A 17,862-nucleotide genomic window follows, 5' to 3' on the forward strand; every position below is an offset into this window, starting at 1 on the left:
ATACTCATGTAAAGTATAAAAGTTTTGATTGGTCCAGGGTTTTTTACAGTAACATCACTGGATGTGAACCATCAAAAACAATCTATTTCTGACAAAGTTTTTAGCAAATATTTTATAATTTGGTTGCTAAATAGGAAAAAATATATAGTTGCAATTCTGCAATACAAAGTGCTGTATCATTTTCCTACTTGGCTCTTAAATGCATCTGAAGTAACCTCTGACATTCTGTAGCTTGTTGTTTGCCTGATTTTTTTCTTTAGAAATACGTGTTCTTACAATCTTTGTGTTCTTTTATGGGCATTAAAAAGTATAGTGTGTACTGCAATAATATATTAAATATTTAGAAAGTTATTTCTAAAATATTTAGTTCTGCAACATTATGGAAATGTACAAATTAATTCAGAGCCTTTATCACCTAATAATCCTCCCATCTCTTCAATTCTTCCTGCATTGTTTTCCACAGATATAATGGCTCCCTGCCAAATGGAGATAGAGGAAGAAGAAAAAGTAGGTTTGCTTTATTTAAAAGACCTAAAGCAAATGGGGTGAAACCTAGTACAGTGCATATTGCCTGTACACCTCAGGCAGCCAAGGTAAGCTTGATTAATGAGGTAGCAGACTTATATTTCTTGATCTACCACACTAAATTAACAGCAATTTCTATCAATGAAATTGTGTGTGTGTGAAATTATATGTGTTTTTTTAAGTTGGCATCAGGCAGGCATTATGTTGAAGCTGACAGTAGATGGTTGTTTGGTCAGATGATGATGGATAAATTGATATATACTTGGTAGGTGCAGTGAGTTAATAGAAATTCATGTTTAATTGCTTATTTTGCCTCATATTATAGAACAAGCAGAGTTTACTCTTAGGAAAAGAGTACTCTTTGGAAAATTGTAGAGACCAGAACTAGGTTATCTAGTGCCTCACAGTCATCTTAACCAGAGGTGGGTTTCAGCAGGTTCTGACCAGTTCTGGAGAACCGGTAGCAGAAATTTTGAGTAGTTTGGAGAACCAGTAGTAAAAATTCTGACTGGCCCCGCCCCCATTTATTCTCTGCCTCCCAATTCCCAGTTTATTGGGAGGAAATGGGGATTTTGCAGTAACCTTCCCCTGGAGTGGAATGGGAATGGAGATTTTACATTATCCTTCCCCTGGAGTGGGGTGGGAGTGGATATTTTACAGTATCCTTCCCCTGCCATGCCCACCAAGCCATGCCACATCCACCAAGCCACACCCATAGAACTGGTAGTAATTTTTTTTGAAACCCACCACTGATCTTAACTCAGTGTTTCTCTACCTTAGCAACTTTAAGATGTCTCCCAGAAATCCACACCTCTTAAAGTTGCTAAGGTTAAGAAATACTGTCTTAAACAGTTCTCTCAATCCTTTCTGATGCTGGGGTTGATAGGCAAACCGTGAACTTCTGGAATGCTGATAGCAAATAAGCCCATTTTTAACTGTTGAGCGAGTATATATTGCATTTGAATTTCACTGCACCTTTCTGTTTATTGTGATTAAATTATGCCTAATTCTCTTTGTTTCCTTTTCTTCATGAGGAACAATTTAACTTTTGTTGAGTGTGGTTTATCATACTGTTCAACCACAAAAGCAGTGGTTAAACAGGTTAAGCCATGGTTAAGCCATGGTTTATTAAGATAGCTTCTTGTAATAAAGCATACATTAATGAGCCATAGTAGTGCAGTGGTTAGAGTGCAGTACTCAATGATGGGATTCAAATAATTTGACAACAGGTTCTATGCCCTAATGACTGGCTGGGTAGGCGTGGCTGGGTGGTCATGTGACTGGGTGGGCATGGCCAACTCGCCATCATTCATATCAAGGGGCACCTCGTCCAGCCCCTCCCCTCCCAGCCCCTCCTTGTCACACCTGGCCTCAACATATCTATAATTCTGTAAGAATGTTGTTCACCTTTTTTTGACTTTATTACCTGCATCTGCATACTATAGATGTACTTTCATGAAAGGAGGAAATGGCTCACGTGCTTTGCCCAAGAGTGTGATAGGCAGGTCACAAAACAGGCTTTTGAGGGGCTGCCATAAAGAAGTGGGGGAGATGTATTTTCCAAAGCAGCAGAAGGCAAAACAAGAAACAATGGATGGAAACTGAACAAAGAAAGAAGCAACCTAAAATTAAGGAGAAACTTCCTGACAAGTGAGAACAATTAATCAGTGGAACTGCTTGTCTCCAGAAGTTCTGGGTGCTCGATCACTCAAGGTTTTTAAGACTAGACAGCCATTTCTCTGAAATGGTATAGGGACCCCCAGGTCCCTTCTAAGTGTTATTCTGACACCTTTCCCAGGCCCTCCTCAGATTTTGGCATCCTTAGTTTTCCTGCCTGAGCAGGGCGTTGGACTAGAAGACCTCCAAAGTCCCTTTCAACTCTGTTATTTTGTTATGCCTAAGCTAAATAGCTAAGACCCTCATTGATACTCTATCTCTTTTGCTCCCTCTGGACTAATGAGTTAAAGAGCTGCCTTTAGACATTCATTTTAATAAGATTTTTAGAAACCTGCAGCTGAAAGTTCTTTATGTCTCCTTACCCTGAAGACCCAATTTCATTTGGAATTTAATCCCAAACTGATTGCCCTTTTAGCATTTCTCTTGACACTTCTCCAAAACCCCTAAGAATCCACATCTCTCTCTCATACTCACACTCACAGAGGATGGATCGGATATCTTTCTACCACCCTCCCTCCCTGCTTTAGGCTTAGAAAGTCTGCCAGTACTGTTCCTCATTTGGCAATGCTTAAGGAGAATTAGGGGCTAGAGACAGTTGATATTCTTATCTCTGCTACAGGTGAGGCTGTCAGAAAGACTTTTTGGCAGACATGCAACGCTTTCTCAGCCTCTCTGGCACTAATGAGAGATGCAGCTCTCCTGCCCAGGGGCTGCAAAGCCTCTCATTTTGTACACACCATCCACTGCCAGAGGATATGCACTTATGGGTGGCGTGGGCATGGAAGTTCTGCCACCAGCTTGGCAGCCCAGCCCGAGCCATGGGGGTTTTAAAAAAAAATTATTTTCCCTACGGGAAATGGGAAGCGCATCTCTGCCTGCGTAACAAGGGGGAGACTCTCTGCCCCACAAAAACCAGTGGCTTGAAAGTGCCCATTGCAAATGTGGCATGTCATTTGGGTGGGAAATACCTGGAAAACAGTAAAGCCCACCCACTCACCTCTCACTGGCTGGCTGGCTAATGGGGTGAGAGGAGAGGCGGAGAAGCCAGAGGGGAGCCAATCAAAGCCCTCCGAAAGAAGGGGGCTGAGGGAAAATGTATGTGCTATGGCATGCTCCAGATGCCCCTCACTCACCCCTTTGCCTGGCTTCCCTCCACCCATGGTCTCCTCGGTGCTCGCTCACACTCTCCCGCCCCCCAGTCTAGCTTGATGCAGGCAGAGCCAAATTGCCCTTTGCAAGTCTACTGTCGGAGATGCTGAGCACCGGTGAGGGCTGGCTTTTTGCCTAGGTTTTTTCAGCTGTCGGGGGGAAAACAGCTTCCTCCCCAGGCTTCCTCCTGCCGAAGGACTGCCTCGGGGGCAAATGGCAAAGCTTGGCCTCCTTTCGGGCCCAGCTCTTGGCTGCTGCCCACTCACTCTCCCCTCCACCTCAGGTCCCGCATCCAACCTGCGACAGGGTTGCGGGCGAGCAACTCGTGGGGGAGAGTGCACGCTGGGGCACTGTGTGCCCAGACCAGATGCTTTCTCTTGTGCCTCCCTCCCAGAGCTGGGCCTGAAACATGTCCGAGCCTTGTCATGTCCCCCCCTCCCCGCAGCCCTTTGTATTCAGAAGTAATCTTAGCATATAGAAGCATATACTGGAAGAGCCTGTAGTACAGTGGACTAAAGCACTGTTATTAACAACAGCTGCTTGCAATTACTGCAAGTTCAAATCTCACCAGGCTCAAGGTTGACTCAGCCTTCCATCCTTTCGAGGTAGGTAAAATGAGGACCCAGATTGTGGGGGCAATAAGCTGACTTTGTATAAATATACAAAAGTATGAAGGCTATTGCTTAATGCATTGTAAGCCGCCCTGAGTCTCCGGAGAAGGGCAGCATATAAATTAAAGCAAAAAAAAAAAAAAAAGAGCTAATTTTTATTAGCTTTGGTTGCTAAAATGAGATTATTATTTTGGATAGTGACGCTTAAACTAAGTAAAGATTTGTTTTGTATTTCCTATATAACTTTATTCCCTTATCTTAAGATTTGTTTATTTATTTATCCTAAGCGTTTATGCCTTCCTATAATCATAAAAGAGGCATGGATACTAATATATGGTATACAATATGAGTACAGTATTAGTGGTAAGAGGAGAAGACATTTTGGATGGAGCAACTCTTCAAAGAAAAGCTCAGTGCCATTTGCTGAAGGAGAAGCCTTTACTGGCAAAAGACCCCATCTTCATACTGAATCTTTCAGACTATAAACTTGAGCTCATAGTGGCAGTGACCACTATTCATAGATGAATCTGTGGTGGCATCTGGCCAGCTATAGATGAATCACAATATCTCTCATAGCCCAAGTCGTACAGCTTTTAGCTGTCAGATAGCTAAATCTGCTATAGTAGCTCTTTCCCCGCTTTGAGGGATTTCCATTGTCTTTCTTTTATAATAGCACCTTTTTTGTCTAATTAATGTATCGATCACCACATTTTTAAAAAGCTATTTAACTTTAAAACCTTCTCTTTACCCTAGTGTACTGAGGGGAAGGGATGGAGGCAATGTTGACCCGTCATGTTAAGGGCCTCATCTTTTTGTGCCTCATTTTTGTGACATTTGAATGCCCTGAGGATCTTAATCATTCAGTGTGTCTAGGCCAACATATGGCTAACAGTAGCCATGACTAATAGGCTTATCTCATAGCAACATATGTTCTGTTGTGAAAGATTAAATGGGACCAGTTGGGACTGTTTTCTTGAATACATCAGTCATGCATTAAAAAGAAGTTTCTCTACAGTTCATTGTTTTGAAGCGACACACCTGCACATAATTAGCATCGGTAAGTTCAGAGTTTCAGTAAGCTCAACAGGAGGCCAGGAATACTAATTTCAAATGCAAGCTTTGTATATGGCTCTGGACTGGGAAATAATGAAGGGTCTTTAGAGCAGCTTCTGAAAGAACTGGACTCAAAGCACAAGAGTACATGTAAATTGTATGCAACATGTTTGTGATTTTTTTCCTCTTTGTTTATGTCACAGAGTTGTATTTGGAAATGGTATGGCCATAGCATTTCCTCCATTGTTAAATAAAATATGTTCATTGTAATTTATTTCAATATCCTACTAAAAGGACTGTTTTACTTAGAGTCTGAATCCTGATACCCTTGATTGGTTTTCCTCAATCTGGTGCCTTCCAGCTATTGACATAAACTAGCAATAGCAATAGCACTTACACTTATATACTGCTTCACAGTGTTTTACAGCCCTCTCTAAGCAGTTTTATAGAGTCAGCATATTGCCGTCAACAATTTTCGGTCCTCATTTTACCCACCTTGGAAGGATGGTAGGCTGAGTCAACCTTGAGCCTGGTGGGATTTGATCTGCCAAATTGCAGGCAGCCAGCAATCAGCAGAAGTAGCCTGCAGTACTGCACTCTAACTACTGTGCCACCAAGGCTCAAAAGTATCAACTAGTACTGTATATATAGGTTGTTTGAACTGTATAAGGAATTCGATACATGAGAATTGCACCCATTGTAAATTCCTCTGTGATTTGCAAATATGAACCTTCCTTGAATGGTTTGCATATTACGCTAAGTTTAAACCACAGCTTTGGTGTGACGTATGGATTAGGATGGGCTTCTCAGAATACCATAGTGATTCAAAATCAGCAAAATGAAGGCTTATAATACAAAAGTCTGAACTCAGTGTGCTTTGGGCTGTCAATACTATGAACTTCAAAATAACCAATATGTGCTTGACTTGCCAGAAGTGGATGGGAATAAAAAACTAGTAGCAATTTGGATAGATAGCAAACCTGTCTATTTGAAATCCTATAGCATGCCAATCATGGGATAGATGTAAAGCATGCAAGCAACCTAAACTAAAGAACTATGACCTTCCCAGCCATTGTATGAGCCTTTGTCATTTATATGTTGTTTCCTTCTCATACATAGTTACAAATAGAACATATCTAATAAAGTGGCATCAAATCAATGTAATCATGCATTAAATTCCCTGGAAAATCTCAGATGATTTCTGTAACACATCAGGCATTTGAGTCTTATCTATGTTCTTGGCCTGAAATAGGTGTAGTGTTCCTATTTACCATAAAAACAAGTTACTCAGATACACTGATTCAACAAGATCAAGCAATACAATATGCACAGTAAGGAATAAATGAGTGAATTTATAGTCCAAGACCAGAAAATAAAAGTGAAGAGAACCATATACAATCTGAGAATACAACAAAATAACATTAAGTCAGTTACTTCAGTTGTTGGGTCTGAACACAGTGAAAAATATAGCTATTGGCATTGTTTCAGGACACTTATCATTTAGGAAAAATTGTAAATGCCATGGCTCTGAAGAGCCAGGTGTCTTTCTATTAAGGGTTGGAATTTCTTGTAAAATCTACAACTTGGAAAGATATCTTCTAAAGTTTCAATTTCACAAAGGCACAGGGAATAGAGTAAGGGAGGAAATGAGTAGGTAAAATATATTACTTAAGTCTCCTTTGTAATGAATAATGTCACAGCTAGTGGCCACATGGCGGGAGTGAGAGTGATGTTAGTCATATTGCAGGGCATCAATTTGTGAGTGACTGGTTCACAGCATGAGAATGGGGAGGGACCAACATATTTAGGTTAGATGGCATTAGTAACAACCATAACATGCTTAGTTAGCAGAATTGCTCAGAAGAACTGCTGCCTTTATGATGGAAAAGTGGGGGAGAGAGTCATGCAAAGAATTACTGATTTTGTTGCATTACAAAGGAACAGCCACAAAAAGCTGAAAGTTAGCTATGAAGATGCTCTTTAAAAGTTTTCTTCCAAGAAACTGCCACAACTCCCTGATTGTGCATGTTCTTAAATATCACAGTTGGGGATATATATCATAGGATTTTTATAGTAATTATTTTATTTTATTGACTAAAATAACATGTTCTTTTTACTTAACTAGGGAAAGTAGATCAGATGGGACTAAATTTTCCATATTGAATCATGAATTATTTCACCTAATAGGATTGAACTCTGGTGTAATGTTTTACTAATCAATATATTTTATGGTTTTATATTGCTGAAATAGCCCCTCTTTTCCTTTTTTACTAGGCAATAAGCAACAAGGACCAGCACAGCATTTCTTATACCCTGTCTCGAGTGCAAACAGTGGTGGTTGAGTATACCCATGACAGCAACACTGATATGTTTCAGGTATTATATGTAAAGTATTCATATGTTGCGAATTGCATGAATTAATGATGAATAATATGGATGAAATTGTATAAATGATGTATTAAGACTGTGTTTCCCTAAAAATAAGACTTGCTCTTATATATTTTTTGCCACCAAAAAAGATACCAGGTCTTATTTTGGGGGGATGTCTACTCACCTGACTCACCTCATCGCAGTGGCACCAACAGCCCCAACCAGAAAGAGCCCATTGCTGGCCCATTTCTTCTGTGGCCACTTGCCACCGCTCATGCACGTCGCCCCTGGCTCCCATTTTGTGATCAGAGGCCTTCTGGAAAGTCCTCTGCGGCCAATAACAGAGATCCAGAGCTCTGACATTGAAACAGAGGCAGGGAGCAATGCGTGTGAGCAGTGGTAAAACTTCCACAATTCTATTTCCTGAACTAGAGTAAAAAGATCTGGGAATTTAAGGTTAGGGATGGCTAGTAGAAACAGGAAGGAAGTGCTTCCTGTTAATTTTTATTACAAACATGCATCTAGTAAACATTTTCTGAGAACTCTGTTTTGAACTTGTTTGTCTACAGTCTATGTCTGCTGTTAAGATACTCAATTCACAGTAAACTTTAACCCTGCAACAAGTAGCAACTTGTTGCCTAGATATATATTGGTTGTCTATTTAAAAAAAATACTAGATTTTAAATGATAAGACTCCAATTTTGTTCTAGTTGGATAAAACATTTGATCAAAATTTGATTAATATTTTTCACATAATATATTCACATAATACACTCCTCATGCATATTATTTCTTTTGGATTCTTTGTTACATGCTTTCTGGGAATTCTGTTTCGTGTGTGTGTGTGTGTGTGTGTGTGTGTGTGTGTGTGGTGTGTGTGTAATACTTTCCCACATGTTGCAATTTACATTTAAGCAAACAGTCTTTTAAAATCAGTTTCCAGAAAAATAGCTGTGTTTTAGTAAACTATAGTAAACTAACAAGAGCCCGTAGTACAGTGGACTAAACCACTGTAATTAAGATCTGCTGCTTGCAATTACTGCAAGTTCAAATCTCACCAGGCTCAAGATTGACTCAGCCTTCCATCCTTTCAAAGGTAGGTAAAATGAGGACCCAGATTGTGGGGGCAATAAGCTGACTTTGTATAAATATACAAAAGTATGAAGGCTATTGCTTAACGCATTGTAAGCCGCCCTGAGTCTCCGGAGAAGGGCGGCATATAAATTAAAGCAAAAAAACCCAAAACTATAGTCACCTTAGATTGTACTATCCTGCCAAGAATCTGCAGATGTTGCTAATTTTGTCAGCTGTAAAGGCCCTCAATATAAGGATAAGTTATTTACGAATTAGCTACTTACTAACTCCATCTAACTATTTAATGTTATAAACACATTTTCTTGTGGTCAGTGTTTTAGTTTTGAAGAATACTGCTGCATTTGAAACTTAAGAGAATATACCCATGATGGCAAACCTATGGCACACGTGCCGGAAGTGGCATGCAGAGCCATCTCTCCAGGAACGCGAGCCCATTGCTCTTCCGGCGTGCCAGCCAGCTGGTTTTCACATGCGCAGGACTGCCGGAAACCGGAAGAGCATCCGGCTGGTGCCAATTGGTTTTCTGGTTTCTGGCATGCATGCGCGTGCGAAGACCAGCTGGCTGGTGTGCATGCATGTGCAGAAACCGGAAGATCATCTTCCCAGCTCGTGCATGCATGCTGGGCAGCTGCTCTTCCTGTTTCTGGCACTCCTGCGCACGTCAAGACCAGCTGACCAGTGCACTGGAACCCAGAAGAGCAATAGGCGATGGCTTGTGTGCCCAAGATGCGGAGAGGGGATCCCGGTGGTCACTTCCTAGGGGAGCAGAGCTGTCGGCCAGCATGGGTGGGCCGGGGCTTCCCTCCCTCCCTGCCCAAGGGGGCTTCTTGCACGGCATCCTTGGTCCGGAGTGCCTGGCCAGCTCAGGTGCCCCAGAAAAGCAGCAGTGGCAGCCGCAGGGCGAAGGGCAGGAGCTGAGTCCATGCGGGAGGAACATCTGGTGCTGGGGTAAGAGGCGTGTCAGCTGGGAAGCGGTTGCACTCCCTTGGCAGAAATGGCGGGAGTGGGGGGCTGCATTGGTTTGTTCTCGGTGGCAGGCTGAGGGGGCACTTCATTGACACTCTTGCAGTTTTTGCATGCGTATTGGCCAGCTGATCTTCATGCATGCATGCGTGCCAGAAAGCAGAAGATCCGTACGCTGGGTGGCTGCTCTTGTGGTTTCTGGCACGGGGGCGCGCACACACGTGCTCCTATTTCAGCATTTGGTGCCGAAAAGGTGTGCCAACAATGTAAAGTATAAACTGGTAAACATTTTCCTGAAATCAGTCACTTCACCCTTCAAAATATTCATGTATTCCCATGATTTTTTTTAAAAAAACCCTTGCATATCAAAAAGAGGCCTTTACTTAGTAGCTTTACTTTACTTAGCATAGTCATTTCTTAAGTGTAAGGAACTTGAACAATATAAGAAAGTCATGTAACATAACCCAAAGCAGGGGTGGGTTCTAAATTTTTTTACTACCGGTTCTGTGGGCCTGGCTTATTTTGTGGGCGTGGCTTGGTGGGGGTAATGTGACTGGGTGGGCGTGGCCAACTTTTTTTTTTTTTTTTACTTTTAAAAGCACTTTTTCTACAACCTTAAGAGGTTAACCTTAAGATTAACCTTAACCTTAAGATTCCAGCTGAGCCGCACGATCATCAGAGGCTTTTTTTTTTTTACTTTTAAAAGCATTTTTTTCGGCCGAAGAGGTTGTAGAAAAAATGCTTTTAAAAGTTTTTTTTAAAAAGCCTCTGATGAGGTGGGCGGGGTAAGCGAGTGGCGACTGGGCCGGGACTGGTTCGGGGGCGTGGCCAGCCAATGTTATTACCAGTTCTCCGAACTACTACAAATTTTTACTACCGGTTCTACCGAACCGGTGCGAACCAGGAGCAACCCACCACTGACCCAAAGCAATATATTTATTAAAAATAAATCCCCCCTTTGGATCTTTTTGAGTGCATTGCTGAGGTTATGCAAATATGAGCTGAATTTTATAGCAGAGAACTTAACCAAAACTTCATCTTCGAAGAGGCATGTGAGAGAAGTGTACAAATGAAACATTTTGGTCTTGATTCTTCCAAACCAGATCAAGCTCTTGAGTCTTTTAATGCTTTTTAATAGGGCAGGTATAAGTACCATCTTAAATGCTTTGGAATGGAAATGAAGAGAAAGATGCTGCAATTCCAGTGAGAATTGTAAAAGCAATTCTTAGAAAGTTTTGGTTCTAATAGCTAAATAGTTCATTTGAATATTTCCAACTTCTTGGTGATTGTGAAAATGAAAAGCAACAGTTTACAAAGAGTATAGCTATAATTGTGAATTATAAAAAAGTTCCCCTGTTCCTTTCAAGTTATTAAGTAATTAAGTTAGACTACTTAAGACAACTTACAGATAGTCCTCGACTTACAACAGTTCATTTAGTGTCCATTCAAAGTTACGGCACTGAAATAAGTGACATGACTTTTTTCAGTTACAGCCTTTCCAAATTCAGATGCTTGGCAAGTGGTTCATACCATTGCTGTATCCCAAGGTCATGTGATCACCTTTTGCAACATTTGGACAAGCAAAGTCAATGGGGAAGCCAGATTTCACTTAACAACTGGGTTACTAACTTATCAATTGCAGTTATTCACTTAACAACTGTGGCAAGAAAGGTCATAAAATGGTCACTTTGATGTTTCATTTAACAACAGAAATTTTGGGCTCAATTGTGATTGTAAGTTGAGGACTACCTGTATTGGCAACAACACTAAGAATGGAATAAGGACACAAATAACTTTGTAACACACAAGAACTGAATCAGCTGCACTGAAATAAGTTCTGCTTTGCTTCATTCTTGTGATGTCTCTTTGAAGGCAATGATTTGGTATTGGTGTGAAAAGTGCCAGTTCCCTTATCACACAGAGTTTTTCTGAGTTTAGCCAAAAAAAATAAGTTTTTGTTGGGCTATTATTTTCAGTCAGAAAGGCTGCATTTACCTTGCATTATATAGTCTACATATGTTCTGTCTATATACTATCCAAAGAATAGTGGTGCTACTAGGTAATTTTAATTTTAAATTCCAAATATACTGAATTTGACAAACACAGATTCAAAGGCCACATGTAGTTCACAACTCTTCTGAGTAGAGTATTTAACAAACATTTCCCTTCTACTTGCAAAAAAAAACAAAAACAAAGCATAGTTAATACTACATTTTAAAACTAAATAATAATAAATTTAGTCACCAACCACCATAAAGCTTTTTTATAAAGTTTACTTAGAGTTCTGTACAAGTTTGTTGGCTCAGCTTAGCTGGAGTAGTGAGGATTGCTTACTGCTGCCATAGCACAGATGACCCAGAGCTCCATGGGATCAGAGTTCCCTCTCAGTTTCGCTGCAGCAGTGCTACTGACTTAAACTAGGCTGTGAGCTTGTGCTTGTTCCCCCAGGACAGCAGGCAGGAAGTCCTCACCTGCTCTGGACCTGCCTCTCCAAAACAGGTTGAATTCTGTGGGGTCCTTGATGCTCTCTGAACTTATTTTTCTGCAGACATATCATTTCCCGCCTTCTTGTAAAACAAAACAAATCACATCCTTCCAAAACAGGTAAAGTGTCCTTCTGAGTGCAATTCAAGGTGTTCAACCTTTATGGGACCAGGTTACTTACTGGACAGTCTCTCTCTCTCAGGTTGTTTCTACCCATCCCACTGGTCCAACAAGAGGGGCAAGAGTGTCAGCTGACATGGCCCAGGAGGAGGGCTTTTTTTGCGGTGACACCAGAAACCTGAGATTAGGTTAGCCCTGACCCTCCCATCCTTTCATAAGGCCCTAAAAACTTGGCCTCTTGGATTTGCTGATGGTTATTTATAAAGCTTGGCTACTATGTTTTTTATTTTTGTTTTACCTTATGTTTGTTATTATCTACTTGATTGCAAACTTCCCAAGTCTGCAATCTGTGAGATAGGCATCTATAGAAAACAAATAAATAATAAACCCGGTTGAATTCATTTCCGTCCTCTGTCCTGTCCAGAAAAAAAATAAGATTTTCCCTACTGCCTCCAAAACAGATTGAATTTTATTTTTCTCCAGCTTCCAATAAAGGCTTAATTAGTATCTAGTGAGCTTCAGTCTGTGTATGACCACAATTGTTATCCACTTTATAAAAAAGATAATAATTAAAGTTTATATAATTTCAGAATACATGAAGAGAAGAACGAGGGAAATGAAAGAGGGGGAGTGATCTAAACGCTTTTTATGTAATGCCTTGCTTTCTTTTTTTCTAATTTTTTCTTGTTTTATGATGCCACATTCAAGGGAAGAAAGAAATTTAAATGTTTACAAAATACTGATTGCAGCTATAAAGTGACTAGTGAGTTTATAGTATAATCTTTAAAGATGTATGTGTGGAGCCAGTTAGCGTAGTGGTTAAGGTGTCAGACTAGAAACCAGAAGATGGTGAATTTAGTCCTGCCTTGGGCACAAAGCCAGCTGGGTGACCTTGGGGCAATCAATTCTCTTACCAGTAGAGGAAAAACAAAACCTGCCAAGTCATTTCTGAAAAGTGCTGCCAAGAAAAGTGGAGAGAACAGTTGCCAGGAGTCCAAAATTACTTGAAGACACACCTTCCAAGTGTCTATGTGACATGCTACTTCTAGTTTCTATACTTTAAGAAATACATAAATATCTTAATATATCACTTTTGCATGTATTTGCTTAATTATATATGTGGTTATGTATGTAATTATATATGTAATTAATAACATTCTCATATTATGGTGCACAAATTTGTACTTAGTTTGAGAAAAGTTGCAAAAAAGCATTATTTTCCATGCACAGCATATCAGAAATTAGAGGGATAAGTAGAAGTATGGAGATGGTTTTTGTTATAGTTTGGCAATAGGAAGCTTGGAGGAAGCTCAGAGTTGGGCGGTGGAGATACACACATGTTAAAAAAACAGCAAACTTGTATTATTTCCTTTTTACATATTAACTATATGTGTGAATGTGTGAGATTTTCTAAGTCAGCATATGGTCTGCAGGGATCCTTATGTAATGGGATTTAATGGCCCCTATTTATATTTGAGCTTGATGCCATTGTGTTAGAGTACAACCCACACAATCGTCACCCATGATGATCTTCAGCCTATGCAGGCTGAAATTGTAGTTCAACACATCTGGAGGGCACCATGTTCATTTATTTTATCCATCATATATTGAAAATTGAGGTTTGCAATTGAAATTAAATATTGTGGCTTAGTCTTGGATCACATTAAGATATTTTAAAAAGTAACAAAATTCTTAAAAGTTTTCAGACAAAGAGCAAACGTCTCTATAAATTCTATCTAGAGTCCTTTTAGGAATGGAGATGTATATAAAATCTATAAACAAATGCAAAAATGATGAGATATTTTATGAACACAATCATCTTGCCCAGTCTTGCTGCAAAAGAAAAGTCCTATCAAATTTACTTTTTTACTCAGAGGCAAGCAAGAAGTCTCCAATGAATACTGGATGAAAAAATAAAATTCTGCATTCTTTTAACTGGTTCTTATTGCTGAAATAACAGATGGGTAGTTTTCAGAACATTGAATGTTTGCAATATATGTGTATAAATCAAAGATTACATTTTGGCTTGATACAAATATTTTATAATTACTTTAATAACCAAATCTAAATTCATTTTATTTTTGCTAGATTGGGAGATCAACAGAAAGTCCTATAGATTTTGTAGTGACAGATACTGTTCCTGGAAGCCAGAGCAATTCAGAGACTCAGTCTGTCCAAAGCACCATCTCAAGGTTTGCCTGCAGGATAATATGTGAACGAAATCCACCTTTCACAGCAAGAATATATGCTGCCGGCTTTGACTCCTCCAAAAATATCTTCTTAGGGGTAAGGAGCTTGTCTTCCTCTATTGCTCAAGGCAAATGTAACATTTCGGTTTGCTTTCCAAACTTCAAATATTAATAACTACAAAATGATTTTTAGTCATTTGTTATCTCCCTGTAGGAAAAAGCTGCCAAGTGGAAAACACCTGATGGACAAATGGATGGATTAACCACAAACGGAGTCCTTGTAATGCATCCACGGAATGGGTTCACTGAAGACTCAAAGCCAGGGGTGTGGAGAGAGATATCTGTATGTGGGAATGTGTTCAGTCTTCGCGAAACAAGATCTGCTCAGCAGAGGGGCAAAATGGTAAGTGTGAGGAGGACAGAGGTTCTCAAGCAGGCCTTGGTGACTCCCTGGGAGATTGTGAGCAAATTGGTGTACCAGGGGAGGCTTTTTCAACCTGACCACACAAAGCTGGATTATTTTAAGTACTTGGTTCCAGATGTGATGAGAAGCCTTGGTTCAGTGTAGGAGTTGCAAGCTACACTGAAGGGAGTGGTTAGCTAGGTTGGGAAGGGTTGTTTTGCCTTTTCCCTGTTGGCTCAGTGAGATTTGCACATATCGGAGATGCATTGTGTTCTTGCTGGTTGTGTGGAGAAATGCCTTCCTTGGGCTGTGCAGGGGCTAGCTGTAGCAGGCTTTCCCACTGGTTTTGGTGGTGGCAAGGAAGTAAAGGGCATAGGTGCATCCAGAAAAATGGTGATGAAGGAAAGTGGTGTCTCCAGGGAAAAGAATGATCAATGAAGACAGTGGAATGCTTACTTGCAGAGAATCTCCAGAAGCCCTTACCTTTTGCTGACCCACTCCCTTCCAAGATCCCAGGAGCACAGTTACAAGAAGGGTGTTGCTGTCTTGCATGGAGTGTCAGGATTCCAGGCAAAGTTTGGGTAAGGGTGGGGGTTGGTAAGAAATGCATTGGGGGATTAGAATTGCACCTTTGGCTCTTTGTGGCTTCTCTTCCCCTTCTCGTTTCTTCCTTGTGTACTGGAAGGCTGCCTGAATCAAGAAGCATAATTTAGAATTTTATTTCATCTTTTAGCATGCTTTTGTTTTACCACAACCTCAAGTTTTAAGCAGTGCCATCATCTCAAACTAGATTATTGGTCACGGGAGTTTCTACTGCTCCTTGTGATGCTCCCTATGGCAGACTGGCTTTGCATGCATTGAACCAGAGCCTTGTATTAATTGGCACTATTCTGTCTTGACAGGCCATGTGGTCTCATTTTAACAGTGATGTGGAGCCCTGGGAGAATGATGACTTGAGTATGAAAAGCTGGATTGCTGACAGATGTCCCATTTTGTCTGTTCAAGCCAGCAATCACAAGGTTCCACTTTTCATGCCTAAAGAGGAACTACTTATTTATCAATGTTATATTGATAAATGTAATCACCTACTACTGTAGAATTCTGACAAATAAGGAATGGGGTAAGGAACCCATTGAGAACTAAACTGATAGTTGGAGAATTCACTACTATGAAATGAAGCTTATTAATTTCATTCATGGAGGGTCACTCCTGCAATTATTCCCTTACTCTCTTAAGTACAGATCTCTGCAGGGAAATTTCTAGTTATTTCACTGGTTTCAGTGCCATTACCTGGTTTCTCCTATTAGAAACCATTAATATTAGACATGATACTTAAACATCCACTATTCATTTCTTAGGTAAAAGGCATATAAGAACAAAATAACTGGATTTTTGAAATAAGATTAATTTGATTTAGAACTCTGCATATTTCATGAATTCTGTATTAATCTTCCAGGTTGAAAATGAAACCAACCAACTCCAGGATGGGTCACTGATTGATCTCTGTGGAGCCACACTTTTGTGGCGTACAGCAGAAGGACTTTCACGCACTCCAACAGTGAAGCACCTGGAAGCTCTCAGGCAGGAAATCAATGCAGCCCGGCCTCAGTGCCCTGTGGGCTTTAACACATTAGCCTTTCCCAGCATGAAGAGGAAAGATGTTGTCGATGAAAAACAACCCTGGGTTTATCTGAACTGTGGCCATGTGCATGGATACCATAACTGGGGGAATAAAGAAGAAAGAGATGGCAAGGATCGGGAATGTCCAATGTGCCGGTCTGTTGGTCCATATGTGCCTCTATGGCTTGGATGTGAAGCTGGATTTTATGTGGATGCAGGGCCTCCAACTCATGCATTCAGCCCATGTGGACATGTGTGCTCAGAAAAGACAACAGCCTACTGGTCTCAAATCCCTCTTCCTCATGGTACCCACACTTTTCATGCAGCATGTCCATTCTGTGCACATCAGCTTTCTGGTGAACAAGGCTACATAAGGCTTATTTTCCAAGGACCTCTTGATTAATGTACACGTGTTATTCAAGGACTGCATCTAAATGCATAAGCTAAGGAATTCTGATTTCAAATGAACTGTTGTCTTAAAATCAACTATATTTCTTCTCTGGGCTTTGACAGTTTACTTTGAGATGAAGAATACTTTTATTAATATTATTATCATTATTTCAGTGGTTTAAGTTCCTCTGTAGATAATGAAAGAAGTTGCTATGTAGAAAAGACTGGTGATGGGTAAGTAGGATAGATGGAAGGTAGTTCCAGGCTCATCTTTTTTTCCTTTTTTCGAGATGGAATTGATAAAATTATTTGCCTTCATTGTAATGTTTTGAATAATATGCCTTTAATATCTAAAAGATATCTCTTTTTTTGTAAGTACATATCTGAGGGTAAAAGTGATCAGATCAGAAGGACATATGTTTACAGCTTGGATGCAAACATGTAAAATAGAGCAATCTGTATATTAACTCCTTTTTCTATTTATCTTTACTATGAGTAATTATCCTAGATGATTTGGATAGAGTAGCAGGGTAGTGTTGTTACATCCATTGATGGGATGTGTAGATTAGTTCTTGATGAGAAAAGTTAGAAGGGGAAATGGTAAAGGAGCTTTATTTTGTAAAAGTCTAGAACACTATTGAGTTGATGGCTAAGCAGGAAGTTATAGAACCCAATCAAAGCATATTGCTTTTATATGCTTTTTAAAAATCCTTAATTATTCATCAGATAATACAGATAAACACTTTGGTGTTTCTTTTTTTCTGTCTGATGGAAATGTAATACCTGGTCACATAACATTTACCTGATACTTGGAATATGCAATTTACCCTCAATGAAGTTATTTTCTTCCTCTGTGTTAAATATTCTGTGTTTGTTTTGCTTTTAGTTTTTGTTTTGCCTTTTTTCCAACTCAGAAGGGTTTATGTTTATTTAAATAATAAAAAAAAATAACCAAGGCATCTGAGGTTGGTTTTTTTTCCCCTTCAATATTAGGAAAAGGGATATATATATAATCAGCTTCTGTACATTATACTGTATAGGTAGCTGACCAATGTAATATGTTCTGATGATATATTGCAAACTTCCTAAAGTCTTGGGATTAGAATGATAATAAAATATAAATTGATATAAAGGTAAGTACAGATTAGGGTAGACTTAACAGACAAAAATACATGTTTTCATTGAAAACATTAATGAATTTTATGTTTTTATA

The 17,862-nt window shown here is 39.8% G+C and overlaps 1 protein-coding gene across 1 annotated transcript in view; it reads left to right on the forward strand.

Moving 5' to 3' along the window:
- Positions 1-17,599, forward strand: part of PELI1 (pellino E3 ubiquitin protein ligase 1) — an 80,793-nt gene extending 63,194 nt beyond the window's left edge. Inside the window, exons 3-7 of the mRNA XM_070956542.1 lie at positions 464-593; positions 7,290-7,391; positions 14,136-14,333; positions 14,451-14,639; positions 16,096-17,599. Of these exons, the coding sequence (XP_070812643.1) occupies positions 464-593; positions 7,290-7,391; positions 14,136-14,333; positions 14,451-14,639; positions 16,096-16,662 (1,186 nt within the window). The 3' untranslated portion in view covers positions 16,663-17,599. The remainder of the gene's footprint in view (positions 1-463; positions 594-7,289; positions 7,392-14,135; positions 14,334-14,450; positions 14,640-16,095) is intronic.
- Positions 17,600-17,862: the final 263 nt, after the last annotated feature.

This window comes from Pituophis catenifer, unplaced genomic scaffold, assembly GCF_029215685.1.
Source record: "Pituophis catenifer annectens isolate HBS135680 unplaced genomic scaffold, rPitCat1.0.hap2 SCAF_1, whole genome shotgun sequence".
Classification (NCBI taxonomy): domain Eukaryota; kingdom Metazoa; phylum Chordata; class Lepidosauria; order Squamata; family Colubridae; genus Pituophis; species Pituophis catenifer.